This window comes from Callorhinus ursinus, unplaced genomic scaffold (genome assembly GCF_003265705.2).
Source record: "Callorhinus ursinus isolate GAN/ISIS: 27379988/994484 unplaced genomic scaffold, GSC_fseal_2.0 scaffold2, whole genome shotgun sequence".
NCBI lineage: Eukaryota > Metazoa > Chordata > Mammalia > Carnivora > Otariidae > Callorhinus > Callorhinus ursinus.
The window spans coordinates 84,341,742-84,364,403 of NW_027397064.1; the positions used below are offsets into that span (position 1 = coordinate 84,341,742).

The 22,662-nt window shown below is 38.4% G+C and overlaps 1 protein-coding gene across 6 annotated transcripts in view; it reads right to left on the bottom strand.

Annotated features, from left to right (window-relative positions):
• KYNU (kynureninase) overlaps nt 1–21,138 on the bottom strand; it is a 131,907-nt gene extending 110,769 nt beyond the window's left edge. For 2 of the 6 annotated variants that reach the window (XM_073884429.1, XM_025856580.2), the window contains exons 1-2: nt 20,973–21,138; nt 19,159–19,331 (exon numbers count right to left, since the gene is read on the bottom strand). Coding sequence is in view for 2 of the 6 variants with exons in the window: in XM_025856558.2 (XP_025712343.1) it covers nt 20,973–21,030 (58 nt within the window). In the remaining 4 variants the exon portion in view is untranslated. Of the gene's footprint in view, nt 1–4,311; nt 4,353–19,158; nt 19,332–20,972 lie in introns of all 6 variants that reach the window. The other 4 variants (XM_025856558.2, XM_025856552.2, XM_025856564.2 and 1 more) reach the window with 3 other exon arrangements.
• Between the last annotated feature and the right edge of the window lie 1,524 nt (nt 21,139–22,662).

Here is a 22,662-nt window from a genome sequence, read left to right on the forward strand (position 1 = left end):
GTCTGTAGCTCAGAAGAAAATTAGATCACAAGATATAAGCTTGGTATTTTTCAACTCATATACTTAAAGTCTAGAAATCCTAAGAACCAACTAAAACTAACAGAGATGAGGCTCTCAAATCTCAATCATCTGTCTTCTACTCACCACCCTCCCCTCTTTTCTACCACCCCAACCAACACACCCAGTGTTAGGCGATGAAGAGTTGCATGTCTGAATGTTATACAATGCCAGTAAAACAAGCACACTTCCTAGTTTCTAAACTGGAATTCTTCTTATTTATTTGACCTCTTCCTTTCTCAATGGCCAGTGGTCTCCCCTGGTAAGTTATTCCGTATATTCTTAAATAAGGGTACTGAGCTTGATTTGAACATGTTTTTAGCTTTGATGCCAATAACAGCTGCCAATTGCTCTAATCCATGCTTTTGTACAAAAGTCAATGATTTCAACACTGGTGTTGATAGTTCCTTCAATATCTGACCATACTAAATTATTTGTCTTTTTCATGAAATTTTCTATCTCTGTGATTTATCTCATGTCATTCCCTTTGCCTAAAATGTTCCACTTCCCTTTCTACATATTCACATCCGAGTCACCTTCAAGTCCTAGTTCAAAGGCTACTTTTTTTTTTCTCCCACGAGGCCTGTCATTTTGTCTCAACTGAAAGTAGTTTTTCCTCCTCTGGATACCCGTAACACTTAAGAGCACACCTTTCTTTATTCGTAAGTAAGGCATCCTCCAGATACTCTATTTATTTAGATGCCTCTGTGGTTGGGAAAGCTGAAATATGTTGCCACGCTTACAACTTGAATCTGCATGGGTTCCCACCTATTGCCTTGTGATGAAATAACCTGCTTTTAGAATAGAGATGACAGTGTCTCTACCACTTGACATTATCCTGGTCACAATTGACTAGACCTCTGTTAGACACTTGACTCACTGGATACAATGCACTGTTTTGTTAGACAGTGACTTGCTGTGACTACTTTAGCCAAACAGTCATGATGGTGTTTAGCTGAACATCTCATCAAGTTCTTTCAGGAATCTGAGCTATGAGATGCAGTTATTCATTCAGTTGGAAACAGGAGCAAAATTTTTTAAAAATCATAGAAATCAATAATAAGATGGTTGGGTCTAGAAGGAGTATTGCCATGAGTGACTCATTTTTTTCAAAGTCAAACAGAACAACTGCTTGTTAAAATATGAAGTGATTTCAGAAGCAAATAAGAATCAACTTAGTTATGCAATGGTAGGGGATGGAACAGCTATGTCTCCTGAAAAGTGACAGGACAAACCAGCCTGGAGAGTCATTGAATCCTTCCATGCAACACACTATGTGTATGTCCTGGAAGGTCACCTAGAGAATTGGCTGTCCTGAGAACCTCATGAGCTGTTTTCTTCCTATCAAGTGTGTTTTTACTATGAACACATTACTTATGGGGGCTTGATTGAGTTGCCGGGCTACCCCCCCTACTCAACTATACATATTCTACCTGGAGGCCTGAATCTTGTTTATCTTTGTAGCAATTCCATTCCCAAGCAGTGGCTTTTACATAGAGCATTCCCCTAAAACAGCAATTTAATAAGAATGCACAAAACAGCTTGAATTATTTCACATGATTAATGACTATTCATAGAGCGATGCCCTTCTTACTCTAACCACGTGGAAATTAATTAGAGAAACATTTTCAAAAGTCTTGCCTTTTATCTAGGAATTTCTTTGGAGAGTCAGAACTTTGAGGGTTCTTTGGGGCTTGACTGTAAACTCTGAATAGGTTACCTAAATATACAGATGAGTTTGCTACCATCATATTCCCAGTAAAATCCAACTTTCTTTATTTAAAAAAAAGATATTCGGGGATGCCTGGGTGGCTCAGTTGGTTAAACGACTGTCTTCGGCTCAGGTATTCATCTTGGAGTCCCAGGATCGAGTCCCATGGCAGGCTCCCTGCTCAGCAGGGAGTCTGTTTCTTCCTCTGACCCTCCCCCCTCTCATGCTCTCTCTCATTCTCTCTCTCAAATAAATAAATAAAATCTTAAAAAAACAAAAAGATATTCATGTTAATTCATTAGCCTTTTTATGTTTGTTTCTTATTTAATCCTTTTAACAATCTTGAGGGATCAGAATAATTTTCTTTCTACTTCCAGATCAAACTCTGGGATAATAAGAGTCCACTGTTTGGGACTGTACCTCACCTGAGGAACAGAGTCAGCCATGCTTGTCTTTGGCATGGCATGTGGATAGAATGCACAGAGCAGCAGAATTCCTGGCCCTCTTATTTATTTTTCCTTGTATCTTACTTTATGATTTTTAAAAAATGCTTCTTTGGGGCGCCTGGGTGGCTCAGTCGTTAAGCGTCTGCCTTCGGCTCAGGTCATGATCCCAGGGTCCTGGGATGGAGCCCCACATTTGGCTCCCTGCTCCGCGGGAAGCCTGCTTCTCCCTCTCCCACTCGCCCTGCTGTGTTCCCTCTCTCACTGTGTCTCTTTGTCAAATAAATAAATAAAATCTTAAAAAAAAAATGTTTCTTTGGCTCATTCTCTTTTTTTCCCCAATTTCATTCTTTTTTTCAGCCTTGTACTCCATCTGCAAAATACAGGAGGCAATGAATCTACTACTCTTTCTAATCAGTCCTTCCAATCCAGTCCCAGCCAGGCAGAGGTTAAAGAGGCTACTCCCACTTCTGGGCCTATCACAGCCCAGATGTCACAACCTCACCTGCACCGAGAGTGAAACACCTGCTGGTGAAATTGGGTTTCAGGGAGAACACACCTGGTCTCACCTGCCAAAATGTACTGCTAACACCAGAATCCGCAGTGGCCAATACCAGAGTACCCTCACTCCAAGGAAACAATTTATTAACTCAGAATAATAGCTGTTTCATTCTGTACTTGCCCTGTCAGCAAGGCAATCAGTGCTTCACAAGCCACAATTTTGTGCCTCCTGTAGGTTTACCATTTGCAAATAGATTGACATGCTCTTACTTTGACATAATAAAAGAAATCAACCCAAGTTAAAAAAAATCCAAATTTTACAGTTCACACATTTAATTTTGATTGTCTTAAGAAGGCATGTATACATACACACTTGTTCTTAGGAAAGCCACCTAACTTTTCTGTGCTGCAATGTTATATAAAACTAATAATTTAAGTTTTACTTTCTTCAGAGGTTCATGGTTAGGATCAAATGAAATTAGTTAGGTAAATTCCTTTATAAAGAGATAAAAGATATGCTCATAAATCTTTTTTTTAATAGTAATACCTTATGATGGAAATTGCCATTTTACCCTCAATTTAGCTTTTGAAATTTTGTAAATTGTGTTCTGTCAATTTTATCAGGCAGCTATAACTTTAAAGCTAAAACTTTTATAAAAAACTGCTTGTTTTCATGGAGTCATGGAATTAAGGATCTTCTAGTCACCTATGTGTCTAAGGTTAAATAGTTAAATAAACGACTATGACTACTCAGTGGTTAATCTTTGCACAGTTTCAGGTTTAATGCCTGAAATGAGCAAATTACACACGAGTTCAAAGTTTAGAAACCAGCAAAGCAAATTATAAAGTACAGAGCTTTTCAATGAGAAAGAAAATGTTATTTAATACACGAGCACAGAGCAGTATTCTTTAAATGTATCATTGTTCACTGTCGCACTGTGTATTTCATGTCAAGGATTCTATGAATTACATGCTGAGCATCACATTAATAAGAGCAACCCATTTGCTCTGTTACTACCTAAAAAACACCCCACCCTACTCAAAATAAAAGCAGAAAAGAAAAACTTTTTTCAGCTATGAAATAAAAGTGTATTAACTCTCCATTCTTAGGCAACTATTTCCTAAAATGAAAGGGGAAGAAACCCGGCTCATGAAATAGACATTTTCACTTCTCCAAATAAATACTGAATATGACTAATAGCACCATAAGACAACTAGAATTACCAGAAAACATAGGACCTAATACTTATTTAAATATCTCAATTTTTATCTAATCGTACCATTTAAACTCAAGTAACTACAAAATTAACTTCAATTAGTCAAATGTAATCATCTTTCACTAAATGAATTGTATAGTACTATTGACAGCAATACATTGGTAAAGATTTCCATTTAACCCAACGTTTTAAAGTGTGAGTACTTGCACATTAGATGGTTGTGCCATTTCTATGAAGATAATTTGGAGAAATAAAAAGAGAAGAAATTGGCAAAAGAAACCTCTAAAACATTTTAACAAGGATTCTAACAGAGAGAATTTTCCTTTGGAAAAATCACTATGTATTTGAGTACAGAGTGTATTATCAGCGTCTCTGTGCTTACCAGCTAGGATTCCGACGATGGGGTCCACAGCTCCCAGCCTCCTATTAAAAAACAAAAAAGAAAGAAAGAAAGGAAAAATCTCTCAAGATTTCCTTGAAAACTTACAGGTCAGAACTCAGGGTGAGAAATTCAGGGCACTTCTGCTCAGACTCCACCCGGTGGGGAATTTGTGAGCTAACTTTAGTTCCTCCCCTCTTTCTAAACTGATAGTAAATCTCCAGTCACTGACAAACATCTAAGCAAAATGCTGCTCTTATTCTCTATTCAAACAGGTTGGGCTCCTTTAGTGCGCTGTCCCCTAAGCAGCAAAGTAAAATAACCAGTCAGAGAAAGACAGATACCATATGATCTCACTCATATGTGCAATCTAAGAAACAAAACAAATAAGGGCCCCTGGGTGGTTCTGTCAGTTAAGCATCTGACTCTTGATTTTGGCTCTTCTGTTGGGCTCTGCACTGGGCATAGAGCCATCTTAAGATTCTCTCTCCCTCTGCTTCTGACCCCCCAATCCCCCCACCCCATCGAATGCACACTCTATCTCTAAAAAAGAAAAAAAGGAAAAAGGAAGAAAAAAAGGAGACAAACCAAAAACACTTTTTTTTTTTTTTTAAAGGAGACTCCACACCCAGTATGGAGCTCAGCACAGGGCTTGAACTCTCAACCCTGAGATCAAGACCTGAGCTGAGATCAAGAGCTGGATGCTTGATGACTGAGCCATCCAGGCGCCCCCAAAACACTCTTAACTGTAGAGAACGAACTGATGGTTAGCAGAGGGGAGGTGGGGAAGGGCATGGGTGGAATAGGTGAAGGGGATTAAGAGTACAGTTACCATGATGAGCACTGAGTCATGTATAGAACTGTTGAATCACTATATTGTGCACCTGAAACTAAGATAACACTGTATGTTAACCATACTGAGATTAAAATTTTTTAAAATGAAAAAACAAAGATAGAGTCTGGGCCTGAATAAGTGAATCTATTCTGTACGCATGCCTATGCCTTTTTGAGCATCCAAAACATACCAGGTAAAGCATTATTTGATTTAATCATCTCTATCATGTGTTCACTGTATAACTCAAGACAATTCACCTAACCCTCTTTGAAGCTCAGTATCCCATCTATCAAATGGACCTAAAATTGCCTTTCTCACAAAATTACTAAAATATAAAGCAATGCATGTAGAAAGCTAGAATACCAAGACAAGTAAGTGACACATTCTTCTTTCCCCCAAAATTAATCAGACAAAAAGTATTACCCTCCAGTCTCCAAAAGACGGGTATAAGACACATGAAATTAATTTAATACAAGTAACTGAACAAAGAAAAGAAAATATATTTCATTTCATCAATCCTACTTTTACAATAATCCTACAAAGTGAGTAATGTATCCTTATTAAGTTGAGAGTAAAACTTTGAATCCGGTCTGGGTGTCTCAAAATTTGCTTTTTTTTTTCTGTTTTATTTACTTCTTGGGCTGTAAGAACTTTGGAAGATCTGACTGATTCCAATATCCAGGAAGTGAGCCTGGCCTGGAGTATGTGTCATTTTTGGTGAAGAATCACACTCCTTTAACTACTGACTGTGGATACAGAGATAGAAATAGAGCTACAGATTGACCTATCAAGGTCTTATTTGCACATTGGTTTTTCTAAAATCTTCTGATAGTAGTGTTAGAAACCATCCCAACAAAATATTAATCTGCCTTATGATAAGATCCCCCGCCCTTCCCCACAGGCGAAAGTGGTCTTGCCTGACACAATCTTTTCTTTTCTTTTGCTAGTAAAGAAAAGACTTGCCCCATCCTCCTTCCAATAAAAATTCCATTTTGTATAACCCCTAAAACTCCCCTCTACTTGCTAGATGATGGGCTGCCCAATTCATGAATCCTTTAATAAATCTAATCAGATCTTCAAATTTACTCTGTTGAATTTTGCCTTTTTAACACCACTGTTAAAGAACTTAGAGCTCTAAGCTACATTCCTATTACTTATGTTTTGTAATTTTCTTTAGTTTCCTTCTGCTAAAAAGCAAACTTCAACTAAGTACATTTTAAAGATCTTACTGGCTTTACTCAACAGTTCATGAATCAGGAAGCACCTAACCTAGCAGAGAGGAGCTCCTAGGAGCTGTACAAAATGAAAGACTCACAGGAAGAAGGATGTTGGAACAAAGATGTTATACTAGATTAAAAAAGCAGATTAGTTATGGCAGGGTCACTTTCCCTTAGGGCATGGCATGGGTTTTCAGGTGGATTACCTTATTACTGCTGATCAGATAATTCCTGATGGAGTGGTTTAAGATTCCATGGGGGGGGCAAAACTATAATATAATTAGGTCGCCATTTGGTAGTGTGGGGCTTAGCATAAGGGACTACATTATGGGTCTATTATCTTGTTTTTAACACTTCATTCAGTAAAAAAGAAAAATATTATTAAGCATATTCTTTGCATCAGGTACAAAGCTAAATGCCAGGGATATCCCGCCCCCAAAATAAAAAGGAAATGTAAAATATCAAGCCATGGAGGGAGTGATAAAACCAGGTCCACTGAAGGGCCAGCTGGGAGGGAAAAGAGAATAGATTGAGCTTCCATTTCTTCTTTTTTTGGAAAGAAGAGGAAGAAATAATGTTGTTGTTAGGATAAACTGTTGAATTAATTCGGTTGTCTATAAATTTCCATATATATCATCTTGCCTACAACATGATAAATATCTAAAAGGTAGAGACTTTGATTTTACCCTCCTTAGCACTTTGTCCATAAAATGGAGCTAAATAAGTATCTGTTAAATTAGTCACTTTTTTAAAAAAATGATTCCATTTCTTCCATCAAAATTGATGATTAGGGATACAAGGGAAGTTCTTTTCTTCCTACGGGTGAGTAAAGAACAGGTGGGGCTAGGTAGGGAGCAGTAGATAGGGGGCTCCATGATCAGGCTCACAAAAATCCGAAAAATATGGAAATGTAAGGAAACCAGAGATAAGGGAACAAGCCAGACCACCCTACCCTAGGCGTGTCGGGGGAGTGTCTTTTTTATGATAATCACCTGCGCCCAACAAAGGATAATCAGACCCTAAAAAAGAAGTAAGCCATTAAAGATGTAATCACCAGTCCTTACTCCAGCCAAGACATCACAAGAATGATAAAGCAACAAGCTCCCTGGTCAGTTCTAAATGAAAGACTGTCAGTGGAGGCCCACGTCGGCAACCTTGTAGGGACCCCTCTCACTCCTGAGAGCTTTCTGTCTGTATCCTTACTTAATAAACTTCTATCCCTTTACTCACTCTTCTTTGTCCTCAAGATTCATTCTTGGACTCTGTGAGGCAAGAAACTTGCTCTTCCGCCTCAGAGGTAATCCTTAAATTTTCCTTATTTTTCAGGACTTATTTACCATGGCCAAATCAGTGCCAGGCAAATAGCAGACTTCAATGGGTGTTTGCTGTTATTATTTACCAAATTAAATTCAGCGCAGCAAATTGTTTCTGTAAGAATCTTAGGCTACACATCCAACTATAACACTCTAATGCTAAATGATCCATGAGTAGAAATGGGTGATGAGACTGAACACAGAGCTGCTCCCTGGCCAATCCAGGTCTTATATTAATTAAAGTGTTCTGAGAAGTGAAAGAAAACCTCAACCTCAGGGAGCAAGTTGGGGAAGAACTGATAAAAAGCTGCACTCACAAATTTGGGCGTTGAAGGAGAGCGGAATGCGCCCTTCCAAAATATGACTGCAGGAATTCAGAACCTGCCACCATAACATATGTCGCTGTGGTATATTGATTATCTTGAGCTGTAGGAACTTAAACAGCAAGGTCAGGGAGAGGATCTCTCTGAACTCTATCAGCCTGAAGACAGATCCTTCAAAAGGAATTCAGTTACCAATCCCCTCCCTGGGAGTCTCCTCAATGATGGGAGATTGACTGTTGTCACAGGGAGGGGACTAGAAGTCACGACCTCACCCAACACCACACCCAGACCAACTTTGTCACCAACTATCATGTCTCTTACCTATACTCTAAGGGCCCATCCATCCTTCCTAATAGTCATTTACTCCCCTTGAAGAGGCCTACATCTCCCTTCCCCTTTTCCTTTTAAGATGGTATTTAAGTCTGAATCTAAGCCACCTATGGGACTTACTCATTTTTCCGTGGGTACCTCCCATGGATACATGAGATAGTCACATTAATAAACTTGTTTTCCTCTTGTTAAGCTGTCCTTTATTATAGGGCTCCTACCTACGAACTCAGAAGGGTAGAGGAATTTTTTTTTCTTTTCTACAGTATGCAGAAACTTTCTAATTACTCTATTTTGTAAATTAAATAACAGTGTTTTAGGACTTCAGTCGTCACCTCTGTAGAGGGAGATTTAATTTGAGTCCTTATTGGGACTCTCCTTTCCTGGACGTTCTAAGCACAACAAAATACCCTAAAATGAATCTATTAGCTTCCTTCTCTCTCATCTCTTCTGCCTCTCTCCTTTTCCCTGCCCCACCGCCCTGCCCACCCAAACACTCTTTCCCCTTCCTCGTGGGGATAACCCATATAAAGTAATAATCTTTTTTAAAAGCCACGTCAGGATGTTCTCACCAAGCAATTTCTATTCTGAAGCCAAAGAAGGCAGAATCTTATTTATATGGGTAGAGAAAAATACAAAGAACAGAACACACACACACTGAAAATTTTCCCCTGCTCTTTCCCCTTGCTTTCTCCCCTATTCCTCCCTTCCCTGCCTGTACCTCTGCCCCCTTCCTCTTGCCTTCATTTGCCTTCCCTCCCCCTTCTCATTCCCTCCCCCCTCCTCTCCTGTTACCGGGATTTCTTTTCCTTTGGTGGTTCTTGGTCGTGCCACTTTGAAGAATGAACAGACCAGACAGGGTTGTGGGCAGCAAAGCAAGGTTTATTGAGTGATAGTAAACAAAGTTTATTGAGTGACTGTACAAAGCTCCCAACCAGGGAGAGGACCTGAGAGCGCTGACGATTTGGTGGTTTAGATCTAGGGTTTTTATGAGCTTGTTGGCAGGCTGTTTTAATCTGATTAGCCCTCCATCCAAGGCTCTGTCATCTGATCAGGTTTTTGTCACCTGGGAAAGGATGGAGGGTCCTTCCAGGGTGGTGTAAAATCCTTTTAAGGGTGGTTTCCTTTTGGGCAGGGGTGTGAGGGTGGGGGGGTGTCCCTGACTGCCTTTCTTCCAACTCTCCTTTTTTCTTTTTTAAGATTTTATTTATTTGACAGAGAGAGGGAACACAAGCAGGGGGAGAGGGAGAAGCAGGCTTCCTGCCTGCCCCCCCCCCCCCCCCCACCCCCAGCAAGGAACCCAGTGCGGGGCTCCATCCCAGAACCCTGGGATCATGACCTGAGCCAAAGGCAGATGATGCTTAACAACTGAGCCACCCAGGCACCCCTCTTCCAACTGTCCTTTATCACTCCTCTCTCCCCATTCCCTCTCCCCTCGCCTCCCCTCCATCTCCCCCTCTCTCTCCTCACTCCTCCCTCCCCTCATCCCGGGCCCAACTTCTGTAGCAAGGAAAGCAAAACAAATTAATGTGCCAATAAATCACTAGGCTATATTCAAATACTCTATTTTTTTCCTTCCTGTGAGGTATATATTCTATTAGAAAAATTTCCCAGTAAGGGACAGGGACTTTCCCAACCCCAGACATAGTATTTTCAGTTTTTCTGAAAAAAATATAAAAGCTTATTATAAACAAATGCCATTTTGCCAGTTGGTGATTAAAATTCATTTAGAAACTAAAATTCTTGTAACCCAATCACTTTTTCCTATATCAGAAGTTCTCCTTCATTGTTAAATTCACAGAGGTATTTAAGGCAATCTACATGTTGTGTCCAGGCAAGGGAATTTTAATAGTTCTCTCTTAATATGTGTTTTCATGTCAATTTGCCCAAATGTCTGACTGTTTACATGAAGAACTGCAATTAACAAATTCATCTTTTCTCTATTTAAATAAGAAGCAGATTATAAGAATCAGAGCTAGGTACAAAGAGTTTTCACACCCATATACACAGGCTTGCTAATCGGTTATTTGATATTGTATGTAGCTAATTAATTAGATTTATTTGGTTTATGTATGGTGATATATAAAATATGTTAAATTTTAAAACTTTGAAGATTTATCAATTTACCATATTTTGTTGATTTAATATTTTTAATTTTTATTTTGAAATAATTTCATTCCTATAGAAAAGTTGCAAAAATACTACAAAGAATTTTGTATATCCTTTACCAAGTTTCACCAATTTCACATTGAGACACTTTTTTTTCTCTCATAAACATACCCACACACTCCCAATACACATGTCTTTTCTTGAACCATTTAAGACTAAATTGAAATATCATATCCCTTTATCCCTAAAACTTCCTAAATGTGACTTCCAAAGAACAAGGATATTCATCTACATAACCTCACTATTGTTATCAATATCTGGAAATTCAACATTAATACTATTATCTAATAAACAAACCTTATTCAATTTTTTTTCCAGTTGGGTTAATAATGTCTCTTATAACTGTCTCTTGAAGTGTAGCATCAAATCCAAGATTATGCAGTGAATTTAACTGCCTTGTCTCTCAGTTTTTCTTACCTGTCCTTATATCTTTTTTTCATTTTCTGTGTTTGTGTGGGATAAAAACACATAACGTAAAATTTACTATCTTAACCTATTTTAAGTGTACAGTTCAGTAATGTTAAGTATATTCACATTGTTGTTGAACCATTCTCTAAAACTTTTTCATCTTATAATCTTTAAACTATATACTAATTGAACAACACCCCTTTCCGACTGCCCCAAACACCTGACCATCACCGTTCTACTTTCTGTTACAAATGTGACTATTTTAGATACCTCATATAGAGAAATCATATAGTATTCTTTTTTTTTGACTGGCTTATTTTACGTAGCATAATGTCTTCAAGGTTCATCTATGTTGTAACATGTGACAGGATTTTCTTTTTTTGTATGGCTGAATAATATTCTATTGTATGTCTACATCATATTTTGTTTATCCATTCATCTACTGATGGATATTGAGTTGTTTCCACCTTTCAACTATTGTGAATGTGTTATTATAAATGTGGTGTGCAAATAATATCTCTTCAAGACTCTGCTTTCAAATCTTTTGGATATATACCCAGAAATGCGATTGTTGGATCATATGGTAGTTCTACTCCTAATTTCTTGAGGAATCTCCATTTTTATGTGCATTTTTCTAATGATTAGTGATATTGAGCATCTTTCCATGTGCATGTTATTGTCTTTGTCATATAAAACACTATTACTTTTGAAGTGCAGAGAATAGTTATGCTATAGAATATTCCTCAATTTAAGATTATTTGCTGTTTCCACATGATTTGACCTAGGTTCTGAATTTTTGGCAAGAATGCTTCATTAGTGACATTAATACTTTCTCAGGGAACCTCATTAGGAAGAACACAAAGCCAGTTTTTCCCATCATTGGGGATGATAATTTTGGTGCTCAAATTGTCCTACATTAGCCAGTGGAAGCTCCTTCAACCTGGTTCTTATGTCCTTCTGACATGTCACCATCATTTTGTTTTTGAGCACTTGCTTCCTTTCTAGCAAAAGATGTTCCAGGCTATCTTGGATTTTTCCAGCATCAGCCTTACAATCAGCCATTCCTCCAAGGGGCTTTGGTTCTTTTTAGAGAGGACAATTAAGAAACCAAATCTGGTCTCTAGATAAGCTTATTGCTACCAGGTATCAATGCCTCCAGGCACATAGTACTGAAAAAGTTATTTAGATTAGTTCTGGCTTTTCTCCATTCAGGGTGGTTTTATTATATCTATAAGACACAGTTCAATTTATTGTTTTGGTTTGTTTTAAATTTCAGGATTTGCTCAATTCTTACTGATTTAATTTTAATTTCTAATGTTTAAAATACTATTTTTAACATTTTAATATTTAATTTTAATTTAATAATTAAAATTAAAATACTATTTTAATATCTAAATATACAAATAGATGTACATAAATATATTTACACACGTACATATGTATATATAATAAATATGTGTATATGTTTTTGTATAGAAGTATATGTAACTTCAACACAAGATAATGCTTACCTTATTCCCTAAATATGAAGTGATCTACCCAGTTTTTCAAAGGACAAACACCTGAAGTGTTTCAACTGGACCCTACCATTTCCCTCTGGATGAGGCAAGGAAAGTGGAACTAGTGACCAGAAAATGATTTGACATCTTTAAGAGATTAAGGCAAATATTTGCCCTCTCAATACTTTGAGCACAGAGGGGAAAAAAGGTCAAACAACACTGCAAATTTACACTCAAACAGCTCATTCCATAAAGTTAGTAGAGCTAAGCTGGGATGGGACAGACAGAAAGCAAAATTTGTTCACCGTTTTTAAAATGGAAGGTACGTTAAGATTCTTGCAGGTGGAAAATGATGGGCACATAGAAAAAATGATGCAAGGGACAAAGAAGACTGGTGATTGTGTCTGTTACTGTTCTGCATTGTACACCTTTTTCTACCTAAATGCCAGCCAAAATTCTTGTGTCCATGTTACACCTGGTGGAAATAAAATACTAGAATTGGTGTTTAGCACAGTATGATTTGATGGGGTAAAGAGACAGTCTCGAGTGGAGTGAGTCTATAAAATAAAATCAACTTGTAGAAGTAAGAACTCAGGAAGAGGTGATTAAGTATATCCTTCTTACCCCACCACACACACACACACAGACTCTTGGAGCAAGGGAAGGCATTCGGAGGATGAATCTCCTCAGGTATCATTGACATTTAAAAGAATGTGGTAAATAGGTTGGCATCTTGGTGGCTTTTCAGGATGTTTAGGTTTTATCTCAGGCTGTACACTCAAACCCCACTGCTTTTGGCTCTTAGTGAACTCTTATAGAACTCCAATTTGACTCTCTGCTTTAGTGGGAATTGGAGGAGGAGGAAGTAAAAAAAAGGAGAAGCATGAATTTTACTTTATATATATTCTACTTCAAATCAAATGTGATTCTGCTTTGAGAAATCAGAGAAGAAATATTCAGGTCTAAGTTTTTGAAAAAATATGCAGAATGGTGCTACTCTTTGCTTTGGGTACTAGGGAGAATAAAATGAACTTTTTGCTCCACCTTTACTGTCCTGGTGGGACCTTTGGTTTGCATCACTGGATTCTAACTTCCTTCTGTATTTATTATACAATAATTTATCCACTGCATCAATCAATTTATTTATTTATTTTTCGATCTATGTGTGGCCTATTGCATTTTAACACATATTATAAATTCCTCAACACTTGTTAAATGGTAATGGATAAATAGATAGATAGATAGATGATAGATAGATAGATAGATAGATAGATAGATAGATAGATAGATAGATAATTGTAATTCTTGCTCCCATACAAATTCCTCCTCTCTCACTTTGTCTGGCTCTTAACTGCTCTTCTATAATCCACTTACTCCATTACCTGTTGACTCAATATTGTAATCTCTCGAACATTTGTTTAAAATATTCACCCTCACGATCCTTCATTTTAAGAAGACTTCAAAAAACTTTTGAAAAAGTCAGATCTTCATAGCCTTCCCTATGTTGATCAGAGCACCCCCAAGCTATTCTACATGACAAGACGGCTTCATGGTCTAGGTGTTTGTTGTGGGATCCAAGCCAGTCAGGGAGTAGTTTGTAGAGTAGCTACATCTCCTACCCGGTTTACATAGGACCTACTTCCAATAGGACAGTTTATATATTGTCTGACTTCTAACTTTGAATTATCTGACACAGAACAAAGATAATTCCTTGTAATTATTACTAATTACTAATTCACCCCCTATAAAACCCCTGTATCTTTACTGTGGTTGCAAGAATGAACTTTTGGACTCATTGCCCTAACACAGGATGAATGCACTAGCAGGTTAATGTTTTACTAACACCATAGGTAGCTAAGTAGGAGACCCTAAAATTCAAATAAAAAGACACTAATACAGAACAAAAATCATCAGCAGGAAGAAATATGAAGGAGGAATTGTTTCCTAATTTCCTTTTGTCTGTGTGACTATGAAAATCACAGAATCATCATCCTATTGGTGCTTTACAGAAAGCATGAAGCCCTGAATTTGACCAACTACTATCTATTCATTCCTACCATCCCATTTCCACCATCACTTCCTATCATGACTTAAAAAGGGCTCTTTATGACTTGGCCTGTGTCTACTTGGGATTCTCATTTTGGCCCTTTTTCCCCATGTGTGTTAGAGTCTAGCCATGCTAAACTTACTATGAAAATTTGACTGCCCCAACTCTCTAATCCACCTGTGTTTTCCCTTATGTAGTTCCTTTCTTCTGTTTGCAATGTTTTTTTCTCTCTTGATTGTACTTTCCCAAAAATTGCCTCAAGTTTTCCTCTTAAATTCTGTGGACTTCATTTACACTCCAGTCAGATTTTGTCTGTTTTATAATGCTTCCCATGATATTTTATTTAACTGAATGATTATGTTCCCAGAGAATTGAAATCTTCTGTAGCTCAGAAGCATAACAGGTACCCAGGAGGTCTAGAGAATTTATCTACTCAGTGTGGTCCAATCCTTTTAGTTGTTGTTGAAGCAATAAATCAGCATGGCTTAGAGTGTAGGTCCAGTAGACAAAGGTTTTTGTGTTGTGAGATGATTTAGCTAGATCTTACTGTGTGTAAAGCCAATTGTTGTTGCACTTTCCTCCACACTGACTGTGACTTCTTATGACAATACTGATCTATGTCCTCCCTCTTCCTGTTACGTTTCTTTCCAATACTTAGAGTGGAATGGAGTTTAGAGATTGCTCCTCAGTCTATCAGATTGTCCAGAATTACTGCTCTGGATAAGACATTCTTTATGCATCCCAAAGAACTATGACACCCGCCTTGGGAGAACTCCATCTAGGGCTCACATAAGATATGAGTGTACTCACTGCACCCAGACTCCTTAGATCTGAAATGTTACTGTATTCAACAGCTATTCTTCATAATTTCTGATTGGGAATTATAGCTATTACCTGTTTTATTAAAGAGAGAGTTTTCTTCTCCATTTTCTAAGAAGTGTTCTCTTGACTTCAAAGAGAAGAGCAGAGTAGTAATGCCTTTTTTTTTTTTTATGAGAGAAAGAGAGAAGTGTGTGGACACATATGCATGGCGGAGGGAGGGGCAGAAGGAGAGGGTGGAGAGAGAATCCTACACAGGCTCCACACCTAGCACGGAGTCGTACATGAGGCTTGATTCCCATGACCCTGACATCATGACCTGAGCCAAAATCAAGAGTCCAATGCTCAACCAACTGAGCCACCTAGGTCCCCTAGTAATGCCATCAATGTGTCTCATTAACCGCAAGCTATCCTTCAGTCTTACTTCCACTTCTACTCAATTGCTGAGCTTCGTCTTGGGCAAAGCTCTAACGATTTGCCAATTAGGAAAATCCAAACTGCCTTCTCTGCGGACAGCCTCTACAGTGACTGTTCTTGTTCCCAGCACTTCCTTTACAGTGCTCGTCTCAGTTTAATCTCTATCCTCATTCCCCTTACGTCTTCCATCCCTGTCTCACAGCCTTTCTTTTGTTACTTACAAAAACATTCTCTCTTCACTCATGACTTATGAGATATAACTAGTGCATCTATTACTACTGCTTCTTGCATTCTACATCCTGATTATGATATAATTACAGCATAATACAATAAAAGGAATACTCCCTATTTACATTGGTGAGACTTGAATATACCAGCATATGGTTTACAGAACAGTGTGTTATCTAGTAAGAGCTTCTTAATAATCCAAACGTCATAAAAGTACACCTACATTGCTCATTGAATTACATTAAGAGGGTCAGCTCAGTTTGGAAAGCTTGAACATATGCACAATCCCTAAGTCTATAATACTTTGTAATTTACTTGATTAATTGAAATTTACTGATTAATGTCATTGAAGTCAATAGCTGGTCTGAAAGTTTTCAAGAAAAGTAGTTATTTCATACTTACATGTGATCTATTAGATCTCCAGAGAACATGATTATAATTAAATTATTCAAAGTATTCTGAAAGTACATCCTGTGGAATTAGGAAGAGGTAATAATGATTTTGCTTAGGAAAGTCAAAGAAGGTTCCAGAGGAGAGTCTATACACACATGAAGCCACACCCTTTCTCCCTTGCCTGTGGCTGTCTCTGCTAATGGAATTCACATCGTACTGTTTTCCCTCTGTGCCTATATGTGATCTTTCATCCACTTAATAGACTACTCTAGGAACTAATTTGAAGGGAGTAAGTATTTTTATCAGTGTAGGCTGAACATACACAATTTAAGACAGTATGCATCTTATACTGATCTGATTTAGTAAGTGAGTAGAAAATGCTCCCCAGAACTCCTTGCTGGTAAGGAATCTGGCCAAGGACAGAGGTATTGATTGAAATGGCCAAGAATGGACACGAGGGTGGGAATTTTGTCAAACACTAGCAGTTTACTTTAATGATCATTTCCTGAGAACTTCTGAAATATTTTCAATGTTTAGAGGATTTGTTTAGTAACCAGAAGGAAAAGTTTCTACTAAGAGAAAAATTTACGCTCACATAAGAGCATTCCAATTGACCCATTGTTTTCCATATCTATCTCTGTTTGCCAATATCTATAATACAAATTTTAGAAAACATATTTTGTCTCATGACTTTATGAATGCTTCTATTTCCTATCAAGACATTCTCTTGTATTGTATTCTTTCCCTTCTAGGTTTATTCTTCTTCATAAAGAAATCAAATACAACTTAAACTTTGCATTTCATGATACCTTTTTCAAAGTATTTTGACATGTTGGATGATAAATCACACACTAGGGGCAAGAGTCATGGTGATGATAGTGTTGCAGTTTTGAAAATACAAATATATCGATTCAATGGATAAAACTGTGCCCAAATGAAGAGAGTGTAGGTAGGCCCCTCCATCATCACCAGGTCAGGTGCTTGCTGCAGAAAGGCAGGTCAGCTTTAAGGGCAGAGTCTGCTTCCCACACAGGCTGGAGTGCCAGGCTGATGTCAGTTCAAGGGCAGAGTAATGGCTTCTGATTTCCCAGCTGCATCTACTCCATCTGTCACTATAGTGTACATTCTAAACTTCCTGTACCTAGCTTGAGACTTTGGTCCTGGATTAAATATAATACAGAAGAAATCATTCAATTTAAGTATAGATTAAAATTAAATTCAAATTTATATGTGTATCTAGAACAACAAAAGTATTAGCTTAATTTGAAAAAGCTTAGTAGAGGGGTGCCTGGGTGGCTCAGTTGGTTAAGCGACTGCCTTCATCTCAGGTCATGATCCTGGAGTCCCGGGCTCCCTGCTCAGCAGGGAGTCTGCTTCTCCCTCTGACCCTCCCCCCTCTCATGCTCTCTCTCTCTCTCATTCTCTCTCTCAAATAAATAAATAAAATCTTTAAAAAAAAGAAAAAAGAAAAAAGGAAAAACTTAATAGATAACTACTATGCACTGAATTCAATCAAATGCTGTACTAGTATTTTACATGCATTTCTCATTTAATCTTTAGAGGAAAAAAAAGGAGCTATAGGTACTATTACTGTTTCTACTTTATAAAAGAGGGAATTGAAGTAGAGGTATAATAGATTCAGCTAACAGAAAAGTAAACAAACTATAAAGATTAATATCAAGGATATTTAAGGAATTCCTCAAGAAAAAAGACAGAAAGCACAATAAAAAGATGGACAAGGGATTAATATGTAATTCACAAAAGGAAAACCTGAACAGTCCATACATTTTCTTTTTTTTTTTTAAAGATTTTATTTATTTTTCAACAGAGAGAGAGAGAGACAGTGAGAGAGGGAACACAAGCAGGGGGAGTGGGAGAGGGAGAAGCAGGCTTCCCGCTGAGCAGGGAGCCCAATGTGGGACTGGATCCCAGGACCCTGGGATCATGACCTGAGCTGAAGACAGATGCTTAACGTCTGAGTCACCCAGGCGCCGCCAGTCCATACATTTTCAAAGAGATATATAAACACTTTAGGAATCAGAGAAGTGCACACTGAAGTCATGCTAACATACCTTTATACAGCAAACATGTTGATAGAAATTAAAATTTTCAGATGGTGTCCACAGTTGGAGGGAATGAGGAAAAGTAGAAGTCCTGGACATTTTGGTTTAGTAAAGCCAATAAAGAGGACTTTCTGCAATTTATTGAAATTAAACAGAAATATACTCGGGCGCCTGGGTGGCTCAGTTGGTTAAGCGGCTGCCTTCAGCTCAGGTCATGATCCTGGAATCCCAGGATCAAGTCCTGCATCAGGCTCCCTGCTCAGCGGGGACTCTGCTTCTCCCTCTGACTCTCCCCCCTCTCATGTGTTCTCTCTCTCTCTCTCTCATTCTCTCTCTCTCAAATAAATAAATAAAATCTTTAAAAAAATAAATAAACAGAAATATACTCTATGAATCAGCAATTCCATTCCTGGGGATAGATCTGTATTGTTTTTCCCAGTTCAGATATTTGAACTGATCCTGGATCAGTTCACCAGATCCAAAAAATATACCCACTTGAGGCTTTTATTTACTGAATGCAGGCAAGCATCAGATATCTCAGAGATATGCACAGTATGAACTCCTGTGGGACTAATCTCTGTGCCCTGGGAGTGGGCTGATTCTCTGACTTGAGCTGCCAAGATCTGCATAAGGAGTTTATCTTTGGGAGAGCTCCCTCCAAAAGTTCTCAGTGGTTTCGTAAGTAGTCGAGTCAGTCTCATCCAAATGGTTAGGCCAGTGGCAAATTATCAGTAAAGAAGCTAACTTTGCATGTTGTCAGGGAAGTTTCAAATACTATTCCATTGCCCTTACCTTGGCTGAGTCAAAAACCAGACATCCAAGCATCGCTAGGGGTAAAGATACATCTCTCCCCATCCAGCTGAAAATTAGGTCTATTTCTTATAGAAATGCTCCTACATTGACAGAAAGAAAGGTGTGAGGATGTCCATCTCCAGCATGCTTTGCAGGGCAAGGATTTAAGAATGCTGTCAAGGAAAAGAAATTAAGGAAAATGCGTGATACGCCTATGATGGAATATTATCTAACAGTCGAAAGAGTAAGATTTGTCTACACCAACATAGATAGATATCAAAAGTAAAATGCTCAGTAAAAACCAGAATCATGACATTTTCCTGAGACGCATTACATAATGAGATGTATTGCATAATGCAGTTTATGAGCATAAAACACACCAAAATAGGCTATTCAAAAATCCACAGTTGTGTAAATCAGTCATGGATAGTGGTTTGGGAAGAATGCAAATTATGAACAAAAGAAGAGATGCTTATAGTGGGAGGGAATTGGGATTAGGAATCTTTCAAAGGTAATAAAATAAAGTGTGAGTATGTGTAAAAGACAGAGAAGATTTTCATGTAATAGAGGCCCCCAAATTAATAATAATATAATAAAAGAGAAAAACAAAGTAATCATGGCTGGTATCAAAAGAAATGACAAACATTTCCGTGGATAGGAACTAGATTAAAAAAAAGAGGGGCACCGGGGTGGCTCAGTCGGTTACGTATCCCACTCTTGATTTCAGCTTAGTCATGATCTCAGGGTCCTGAGATCAAGCACTGAGTCAGGCTCTGCCCTGAGTATGGCATCTGCTTGAGATTCTCTCTCTCAACCTCTGTCTCTCCTCCTTGCATATGTTCTCTCTCCTTCTCTCTCATAAATAAATTAATTAATTAAAAAAATCAGAAAGAAAGAAAGAAACAGTGAGCAGTGCTGAAGTTACAGACCTACAAGGCTCTGGACCTGGGTGAAAAAAAAAGAGTCTAGCAAGTTTGGCTCCTGTAGGGGACAGAAGTGCCCCTTACAAGTTGGACTACCAGAACTATGATTGTTGCTTTGGGAAACTGAGGGGGGAAAAGGGTGGTTGCAAATAATTTGTTCTTTTTGTCTGGAAGCTTGTTAATTTCTTTTTTTTTTTAAGATTTTATTTATTTGAGAGAGACACAGTGAGAGAAGGAACACAAGCAGGGGGAGAGGGAGAGGGAGAAGCAGGCTTCCTGCTGAGCAAGGAGCCCGATGGACCCCGGTCAGCTCATGACCTGAGCTGAAAGCAGACGCTTAACGACTGAGCCACCCAGGCGCCCGGAAGCTTGTTAATTTTTTTTTTTTTAAAGTTTTAGAATACAGAAGTTCTGCCAAAGCATTCCCGGGTGTGTGTGTGTGTGTGTGTGTGTGCGCGCGCGCGCGCGGGTGTGTGTGCGTGGGTGTGTGTGTGTACATATGTCCATAAGTGTGGGTAATTCTCTGTCATTTCAGTAGTTATAACCTCTCCCCAACCTCTTTCATTTTCTTTTTAACTTCTATATTTCACATGGCACACTTCCCAGATATGCATTACAAGTCCCTTGTCAATTTCTTTGCATTTTTACCAGTTTAAGATTATGGGACACTAGCCTAGTTTTAACAATCACCACTTACTTCTTCAATTCTTCTAATTTGTAAATTTGAGAATTACATATTTTAGTACCTGAAAGCCTTATTGTTAAAGAATTGAATTAATCTCAAGGTCCCTTTTTGTTTCTGTTTAACAGTTGTCATCGGTTTCCTCCAGATTCAATTTCAAAGCTAGATTCAAATTGAAATCCAAATTCAAATTCACTAAAAGAACCTACCTGTTTGGAGTTTTTTCACGGCTCTTCGAGTCTCTAGGCGCTGACTTCCCTTGAGCATATATCCACTCCGGGCTTTATTTGCCTTTATAATTCAGATCACGCTATCGCGATAACTTGAGGGACGCGAGTGGCAGGAAGCGCGGCGATGCGCACAGCCGGGCTTTGGTGATGTACAAGCTGGCGGTGGCTGCCCTCTGTTGAAGTTCCATCAAAAACGCTTTCTACTTCATAGTCTCTTTCGTTGAAAAATTTGCTATTCTCCAAAAATGCCGATTAAAGTGTGTCTACTGGTATAACGTTCCAACATTTCTCCCAAGGCCAGGGATTTCCGAGGACCAGACACCGGTTCCGGTGCCAGCCTTCTCAGCAGTCCTTGGGTTGGTGCACATGGAGTCTTCTCCAGGGTCCTCAGCATTGATTTCTCACCCCAGAACTCTCCACGCTTGGTCCCGAGGCATCTATGTAGCTAAGAGAAAGTAAACTTTCTGTGTGCATTTTCTTTTCTTTTCTTTCCCCCAGATTCCAGTTTGGGTTTAGGTTTGGGGAGCGGGGGTTCTGCTTTTCTGTCCTCAAGCTTTCATGTGGAGAAACTTCAGCATGAGTTACTGTTTTGCTTCAACCACTTCCTAGTTTTCTGTGTTTCAGAACTGCTTATCTGTGGAAAAGATCCGTTCCGTTTGGCTCTCCCATGTGGTAAGCTTATCAGGACAGGGCCTGCCTCAGAAGGTCTCTAGGCCTGTGATTTTATTAGGAGAATAAATGGGATGCATTACAAAGAGAAAGAAGCCCATTGCCAGCACACTTCAAACCAGCTTTGAATAGTATTGGAGCAGCTATTCAGAACCTAGAATTTAGATAGTACAATGCTTAATTATACCTTCACTTCCTCCCTACCCAGCAGTCTGAGACCTTAGCAGTCTACTCAGTAGTGCTTCGTTCAAGAGCAGTGGTTCAGGATACAGATTGGAATTAAGAGGGGAGGATGGTAGAAACATGCATTCTGTCATCATTATTTTCAGACTCTCTTTTGAGTTATCACATTTTTACTTGATTTTTGTGGAGTTCGAGCTCTTTTACAGCAATACTCATACATGGTCTTTCTGTTTTTCATAGTTACACTACCCGGATGAATTCAACTATTTTTTTGCTCATCACTGCATAGAGAGACCATTCTGGTATCTCCATTTCCAGATGTGTCGGTCTTTCTTCTCCCAGCCACCTTAGGTTCTTTACAAAGGAGGTATCGAAAACACAACCAGTGAAAAAGTGAATCGTCATGCCTCATTTATCTTCTTCAGAAAGAGCTTCAGAAAAAGAACACATACCATTCTACAGCGCATCTCTGTAATTACAGATGCTCACTGTGGTCCCAGTTTATGCTCTAACTTCAAACTGGGATTGAAGTCAACTTGTTCTTATACAATTGGGCTTCCTCTTTATTACAAAGTTGTTCATGTAACTGCTCATGTAAATGCTTCTGAGTTATAGTTATATTGGCCATTAGTTTCAAAGAAGGCCTCTTTAGTGTTTATTGTATATAATATCCACACCTTCTTAATGATGATAATTGTAGGCAGTCTTATAGAAAAGCCTTGATTACTAGGTCACAACTTGAAATTTTTCAGATATATGCTCTATATAGTGAAGCCTTTGCAGGAGTATTTTATCTTCTAAAATTCACTATTTGAAA